The sequence below is a fragment of the Ruditapes philippinarum genome, unplaced genomic scaffold (genome assembly GCF_026571515.1).
Source record: "Ruditapes philippinarum isolate M1 unplaced genomic scaffold, ASM2657151v2 ctg355_1_1_1_1, whole genome shotgun sequence".
NCBI lineage: Eukaryota > Metazoa > Mollusca > Bivalvia > Venerida > Veneridae > Ruditapes > Ruditapes philippinarum.
The window spans coordinates 227,455-236,259 of record NW_026861237.1 but is presented as its reverse complement, the minus strand read 5'-3'; the positions used below and the strand labels follow the sequence as shown (position 1 = coordinate 236,259).

The 8,805-nt window shown below is 30.8% G+C and overlaps 1 protein-coding gene across 1 annotated transcript in view; it reads right to left on the bottom strand.

Annotated features, from left to right (window-relative positions):
* Positions 1 to 945: 945 nt before the first annotated feature.
* Positions 946 to 8,805, bottom strand: part of LOC132714982 (laminin subunit beta-1-like) — a 30,674-nt gene continuing 22,814 nt past the window's right edge. Inside the window, 3 exon segments of the mRNA XM_060697939.1 lie at positions 946 to 5,093; positions 5,678 to 5,834; positions 8,073 to 8,249. Of these exon segments, the coding sequence (XP_060553922.1) occupies positions 4,954 to 5,093; positions 5,678 to 5,834; positions 8,073 to 8,249 (474 nt within the window). The 3' untranslated portion in view covers positions 946 to 4,953.

Below are 8,805 nucleotides of genomic sequence, written 5' to 3'. Positions count from 1 at the left end.
TATAGTCAATAAAACTCAACTTGACATTGAAAAAAAAAATGAGCTTAATGTCACTTTCGTTGTTTTCTTACATCTTGAATTACAAACAAAATGGTCCTGATACTATTTGAATCAAGTTTTGCATCTTTGAAAACTTAATTTATTATCTTCTTATCACTCATATATTTATTGTCATTAATTTATATTTTAATTTTATTTAATGAATAATTACTATTTTTATTCTTTGTCTTGAATGGTTTGCATAAAATATCAAAAAATAAAAATTAAAAAAAATATGAGCAATATAGAATGTGTTTTATTTTCAATATTTTATCCTTGCAGCTAAAGAAAACTTTATATTTGCATGGAGTATGTGTAAATTTATAGCAGAAACAAAAGTTTCATAAACTTTTACTTGAACAAACTTCCTGGTTTAGTTAAGTCAAGAACATGTCACTTGTACATCATACATCACAGTACACTTACATACAAGGCTATAACTCCTGTCCTTGTTCTACTTTAACTGTAAAATTGTAAATTTTCCTAAGATAACTGGAAACAGCAATACTGCTCAATGATCTCTACATATTAATCACATGTATTATTATATTATACAAGTTTTATTATCATCTGCTTTTAGGGCTTATATTACAATTTCTGTTACCAAAGCAAACAGAAGAATATTTTATGTAAGAAATTGCCAACTGTTAAATTCATCACAGGATGCAAAGATATTGACCAGAGAGCATACCTGTCAAGTATAAAACCCCTGCTGTGTGACCTTGTTTTTGAAGGTGTATACACTGATTTTAAAACATTTTTGGTCATTGATCATTAGTCTCCATGTCCAACTTAATTATCATGGAGAAAACTGCTTCATCCAAGGAGTGAACCAGCAATGCAATGCTGTGCAAGAAATAATGAAAACTGTTGACAATTGTAGTGATCAAATGAAAACAACTCATATTTGGAGGGACTGCCAATTTATTCATCTTGTTACTTTGTATACACAAAGATAATACCAAAAAGTAAACAAATACCATGTTATGCATGAATATGAGAAAATAAAATAAGCTGAAAAAAAATACAAACATAAAATTTCTACAAGTTGAACAGAAAAAGATCATACTTAACATGTTTTATACTAACATTGATCCAAGTAAGTTATTATCATTTTATTATTATGCAATTTATGAGATTTATATTGAAGTCATTTTACTTTAGATAACCTATACAATCACAGATCTTGTAATTTAACACAAACAAATGGTTAAGTCTTGGAGAGGAAATATTTAAAACTTTAAATTCCGAAATAAATTTCAATATACAGTTCCATTATGCATGTTATATTGAGAAATGTATGCACTGAGCAAAACCAGCAAATAAATATGTTAGATTAGTAAGTAGAAGCATTATGTAGTTTATATAGGTAAATGTAGATTATGTTGAGGTAAATGTCTAAGATTATCCCAACAGTGACATAACAGCTATACATACATTACATACAATAATTGATCCCCTTGCTACTTGACAAATCAAATTTATGTAAATCAATCTACTGATGTTAAGATAAATAATTTACCACCACTTGTACAGTAAGGTTGCAAACCCCAGAAAACTGACATTTTGATGATAACAAATTATTCAGATTAAGCCCATCCCAAGTTTTATATACCAATTTTTTGTACCTCTCTTGAAGTAAAACCATTATTGCCTTCTACTAAGAATCTGGAAGGCATGTCCTAGAAGTCTAACCCAAATTTTCTCACATTACTAGAACATACACCCCAAAAATAATTCAAACAGATACTAATAATGTATATAACAGACAGAAAAACATCTTCTGAATCTATTTGTATATACTTACAAAATCAGTTGTGTGACCAATGGTTTGTTTAAACAGGCCACCTTTGTAAACACCTCACTTTGTTGGCTTTACTGACACTGTGTTAACACACACAACCTACTGTATTAAGTGTGGTAAACTATGTCACTGTTGAAGTACACAACACAAGGAAAAGAAAAACATTACAAAAAAAGCTATTTTAATCACATAAAAGACTTTGTTCACAACTTCTAAACTTGGCACTAGGTAATGAAAAAAACAAACATGTACAATGTATATTAGATTGCCTATAAAGAAATAAAATGCAGTAAAATGATATAAAAACATTATGAATTTACAGTTATGTATATAAATGGCTTAATACAATGACATATGAGTACACACACAGATTATTTACTAGAAACTAAATGAAGACACAATCTTTCCGTTCAGTCGGACAACAACTGTAACACTTCTATACATATTCCATACAATTTTATGTTTATACCCCACACACCCCAAAAGAAAGATAAAGTTACAAAACCTACACAAGAAGGTAAAGCCAGGCATTGTGGTGTTGTGTAGAGTTTGTTTGGATCAATTTTCTATTATTTTTTTCACACCTAAATGAAGAATGCCAGTCTTGGATTTCATATATGTAATTCTTTACTAGTAACATATTTACATATTAATGAACGTTAATTTAAGATCTAACAGAAAGGTCTAGTGTACATATGATAAATGTACAATGTATATATTTATGCCTGGTGATTTAAATTTTGTATCTTATTATTGTACACTTTCTATTTCTGTAAACATATTTATTTCTACATGTATACAAGAAAATATATTCATATTATATAAAACTACACAGCTGTCCCTGTAGTTATAACAAGTACATTGTTAAATATCAAGCTGACATCCTAAATCTACACATATATATGTATGTATACATGTATGGTACGATATGGCACAAATGATTAAAGTTCAGTATCACAACAATAAAGAAACGGATTTAAAAAAAACTCTTAATGTTGACCACGTTTGGATTTTGACACATACTTCATAGCTAAATTTAATATGCAAAACACAAAAAGTTTTATGTCATAAAAAACATTATGCATATACTTACAACAAAAATTTTTGAGCCAAAAAATCATGTACAATTTAAGAAATAATGTTTTTACTTACAATTACTTACTATATATTTTGATAAATTAATCTGAGTCAATTTTTTTTTATTTCAGACAAAGCATTCAAAAAAGCTTTAAACATATTTATATATTATTCAGGCATATTTAAGCTAGAAAATATAGAACAAATTTCGTTAACATTGCAAGTGTATATTTCTGAGGGAAAGGAATACTGATGATTCAGATATTTTCTTTTTTTCCAATTTAATATGTAAGTCCTGAATTATGTACAAAAATTAACCTACACAGTGAGATTTCTAAACGAATATCAACTATACAAATATCTGTAACTGAAACAAGACAAAACTTTATACAACAAAAGGATAGACAGTAAAAATATGCTACAAACACATCTCATTACACGACAGAATACAAAATCTTCACATTACACAGTAGAATACACAGTCTATGACAAAACATGTTACAGTATTGTACAACGTGCATCCCAGATGCAATAACTTACTGGCCTTTTATTAAATTGTTTAATATTTCTTGAAAACTGAGCCTTATACTTTCTTCTACTATGCTAATCAAAGTAATAATGGAAATTTACCTATAACTCTAATTGACAATGCCCACTTTTTCCATAAAATAACATTCACTATTTCTCATAAAATTACAATCCTATTAAAATACATGCAATCGTTTTCGCTTCATTTACATGGAATTTATACCACTCACACTGAACACAGCTGAAAATGTTTGCTAAATTCATGTTTACATTATACAAAACTCTAATTTCATATGTCTTTCTTTGAATGAAAATTTACAACACCCTGGTAAACTCCAAATCAGAGTCTTATATCTGGTTACAAAGTGTAGGACTCTCCAATTTTCAAGAAATTATGAACAATTTTACCCTTAACCTGCTGGAAGCAACATGATAAAACTTTACCATCAGAAAAGCCAGGACAGCTTGTATATCTATATACTATGTACATTCTGTCCAGGCTCTATACTGTAGGTAGCTCAGTTTTTCTATTTTAATATTGAAATCCCTTAACTCTTTGAATGGACTGTTCCAAATTCAAAGCTGGGCAAATCAATTATTTCACGAGTTCAGCAGGTCAAAGGTGAATATATACAGGTACACACAAAATACAGCACCATAGAAATGATTATCACTTAATTATAGAAGAGATATAAAGATAACAGCTGTTACAACTAGTATCACTCATTTAGACCTTAATTAATAGATCCATGGAGTAAATATAGAGGAAATTTCTGTCCTGAAATGCATTCATTAAACAAATGCATCTATGCATAAAATGTAAGTTTCTAAGCTTGAAAACTAAAAATATTTTTTTTTTTAAATTTAGTAAAAGTCAGTAATAAAAGTACAATTCACTATGTAAAATTGTAGTATTGACTATATAGTAAACTGACATTATGTATGTAGAAAATGTACATGATTAACAAACAAACAATATTTCATGGAAGACATGATCAAAATCATCTCATATAAAATGCATTAAAAGAACTATATTTCTCTTTGTTCATGCAATGCTAATTAATCCCTCTCTAACACTCTAAAGTATATATATATAAAAGCTACCATAAAATGAGTTATCATTCAATTTTATTTAATAAAACAATAAAATGTAAAGTTCTATTCTGGTATTGAAAAAAAAAATTCTAACTGGTATTTGTTTCTCTCTTTATCTTGAACAGTACTGCTGCCTTCTTCTGTCTCAAAGAATAAAAGTTTCTTCCAAATATACATGTACTCCTCATTTATAGGTCAAAGGTTAAAAAAATGAATTAAAAACCAGTCTAAAATCGTATCTTAAATCATTGGTTGATACAGTTTTCAATTTTTTTTAGCTGACCAATGACAAGACAGAAAACGAAAAGACTGGTTTTCAAATTAATAATTTTATAACCTAAGACCCAGATTCATGTATTGCATCATATATCATCCTATGTGTAAACCAGTCTACTAGAATAATGAATGAACTAAGTAGTACATGTTCTATAATCATTGGCTTTCTGTTGTATAACAGCTAAATATCCCGTCATATCTTCGTTAAGTTTATCTATCTGATCAGATAAACTGGTCAGTTGCTTCTCATACCCTTCAAATTCTGCATTCATATCTGAAAATAAATTTATACAATAAATTCATACATGTCTTACTGATAATTAAAACTGGAGATTAGTTTAAGAAGGCTGAAAGTTAGTACTAGAAACCAGAAGGCTGACTTGTAAAGATGAAGGTTAAAAAGTATAAAGCCTGAAAAAGTATAAAGCCTGAAGTTGAAAAAATAGTTATTTGAATTTTGAAAAAAAAAGTAATCACAAAATTCTTACATAAAAAGAATTTAACACTTGTTAACACCTGTCTGTTAAAAAGTCTAAGTTAAAAAAGGGGCATAGCTCGAAAACATTGCTTACAGAATTATGCCCCTTGTCTTACAACTGCATATTGTCTTGATAAGCAAGTATTCCAAGTTTCATGTTGAGAACTTTAAAAATATTTGAATAAATGACTACATAAAAATGTTTACACAATGACAACAACAACATTGTATCAATCATAATAGCTCGACTTTTTCTTCCAAACAGACGAGCAAAATGTTTTTTGCAAAATTGTTCCAAAAAAATATGAACTTCTTGAACTACAATTCATAAAGATATCTGACAGCTCTGAAAAAACTTTCTCAGTATAAAGAATACTTACTTTGTAATTTTTGTAGTTTAGCTGTGGTATCAGTTGCCAGTTTATTTGCCCTATCTCGTAGTTTCTCTACTCTACCCTTAGCATCAGCTGTACTGTTATATTTATCATTTAATCTGCTGAGAACATCTGGATATCTGTCTTCTAGATCATTAGCATCCTGTAATATCATTATATTTACTGTTAAACTCATTCACTGTAATACTCAAAATGGGTGCAAGTTAAAACCTGAACACCCTGAATTTAGTATTATTTAAATAGGTTTTATATAGAAAAAAGAGAGCTTTCAGGAGTAGAATAAACCTGAACTTCAGTAAAATGCCTGAAAACTTGTACCCATGCTCATTTCATATGCAAAAAATTCCTGTAAGAGGGCCTGGTTATGATTTAGGTAAATCATTACCAATAAGTCTGAATTGAAAGGTTTTTGATAACATGTCAGCCTACATGGTCACTTCCTATTATATTTTGATTTATATAGCCTTATATAGCCTTTGGACATTAGTTTATAATCCATTTCATATATAGTCAAGCATCAAATAAACTAGAGAATGTTTTCATATGATATTTTTACCCAAGGGCTTTTATTTGTTTATTTGAACAGACTTGGTAGACACCCATTAGAACATGTTTCATGCTAAACATCTAAGTTCTAGCTCATTGGGTTTTTTAAAAGAAGATTTTTAAAGTTTTTACTATACACATATAGTTAAAAACAATGACACCCCTGGGGCAGGGCCAGTTTTGACCCCCGGGCTTTTATTTGAACAAACTTTGTAGATATTTACTGAAAGATGTTTCATGCTTAATATCTAAACTCTAGCTATTTGGGTTTTTTCAAAGAAGATTTTTAAGTTTTTGCTATACACATATAAGGAAAATCAATGACCCCCCCGGGCGGGGCCAGTTTTGACCCCAGGGCTTTTATTTGAACATACTTGGTAGACACCCATTAGAACATGTTTCATGCTAAATATCTTAGCTCTAGCTCTTTGAGTTCTTTAAAAGAAGATTTTTTAAGTTTTTGGGGCGGGGCCAATTTTGACCCCAGGGCTTTTATTTGAACAAACTTGGTAGACACTCATTAGGAGATGTTTCATGCAAAATATCTTAGCTCTAGCTCTTTGGGTTCTTTAAAAGAAGATTTTTTAAGTTTTTACTATATGCATATAGGGAAAATCTATGACCCCCTGGGGCGGGGTCAATTTTGACCCCAGGACTTTTATTTGAACAAACTTGGTAGACATTCACTAGAAGACGTTTCATGCCAAATATCTAAGCTCTAGCTCTTATGGTTCTTTAAAAGAAGATTTTTTAAGTTTTTACTATATGCATATAGGGAAAATCTATGACCCCCTGGGGCGGGGTCAATTTTGACCCCAGGACTTTTATTTGAACAAACTTGGTAGACATTCACTAGAAGACGTTTCATGCCAAATATCTAAGCTCTAGCTCTTATGGTTCTTTAAAAGAAGATTTTTTAAGTTTTTACTATATGCATATAGGGAAAATCAATGACCCCCCGGGGCGGGGCCAATTTTGACCCCAGGGCTTTTATTTGAACAAACTTGGTAGACACTCACTAGAAGATGTTTCATGCCAAATATCTTAGCTCTAGCTCTTTGGGTTCTTTAAAAGAAGATTTTTTAAGTTTTTACTATATGCATATAGGGAAAATCAATGACCCCCTGGGGCGGGGCCAATTTTGACCCCAGGGCTTTTATTTGAACAAACTTGGTAGACACTCACTAGAAGATGTTTCATGCCAAATATCTAAGCTCTAGCTCTTAGGGTTGTTTAAAAGAAGATATTTAAAGATTTTTCTTTCGGTTGCCATGGCAACCAGAGTTCTGCATGGAATTAAAATTCTTTGAACAATTTTTAAAGGTGACCACCAAAGGAACATTCCTGTGAAGTTTGGATGAAATTGGCTCAGTGGTTTATGAGGAGATGTCATTTAAAGCAAAAGTTTACGGACGGACGACGGACGGAAGGACGCTGGACGAAAAGCGATCACAAAAGCTCACCCTGTCACTTTGTGACAGGTGAGCTAAAAAAGCTGCTTCATCAAAACCATTTTCAGTATATACTTGTCAGTGGTAAACATAAAGACATTATGTAAAGAACTAGAGGACAACTGTATATGAGCTGCGTCACGACAAAACCAACATAGTGCGTTTGCGACCAGCATAGATCCAGACCAGCCTGCGCATCCGCATAGACTAATCAGGATCCATGCTGTTCGCTTACCAACTCTATTACAACTAGAGAAACTGATAGCAAACAGCATGGATCCTGATCAGACTGCGCCGATGCGCAGGCTGGTCTGGATCCATGCTGGTCGCAAACCCACTATGTTGGTTTTGTTGTGACGCGGCTCATATTATAATATATTTACCTTTTTAGCTTTCTTAGCCAAGTCTTCAGCATCATTAGCAACTTGTTCTGCATTCTGGACTCTGAACTCATTTTCATTAATTTTACTCTGTAGATCTTCTAGGTTTGTCTTCAGTTTATCAACCTTTTCCATCGTCTCTTGTGATTTGTCTTCAGCAGCAGCAGTCTCCGACTCAATCTGAAATTATTTTGTGAACATAATTGAAAAAAAAAAGACAAAATAAAAACACTAAACAACAAACAAACTCCTAAACATATTAATATCTTGATCTCAGCATATAACAATAATTAATGTATTATTAAGTACTACTACACCGTCATTGTATTATTAAGTAAAAGAGAAAACAAAATTCTCTCGGCTAATTTTATTGTTTTTTTTGTTTTTGTTTTTTTTAATATAAAAATATTGTCCATTTTCATTTAACAAAATTTATATGAGAGACAGTGGTTTCTTTAACCAAAAGGAGAACAAAAAATTTCATAAGTAAGCTGTATCACTTCAACAAACAACTTGAACACTTACACCTAAAACAACACATGTTGAAAATGGTTCAAAGAGCATAATAACCTTAGTTCAATCATATTTTATTACTTTTTATTCATTCTATACAAAAACAGATACAATGTCACATGCAAACATAAGACAAAACAGTAATGAATAAATAAACAGTATTTACAAGGCTGCTGTGGGTGTTTATAAAAAGCAAAAGGGCCGGACCACAACTTAACAACAT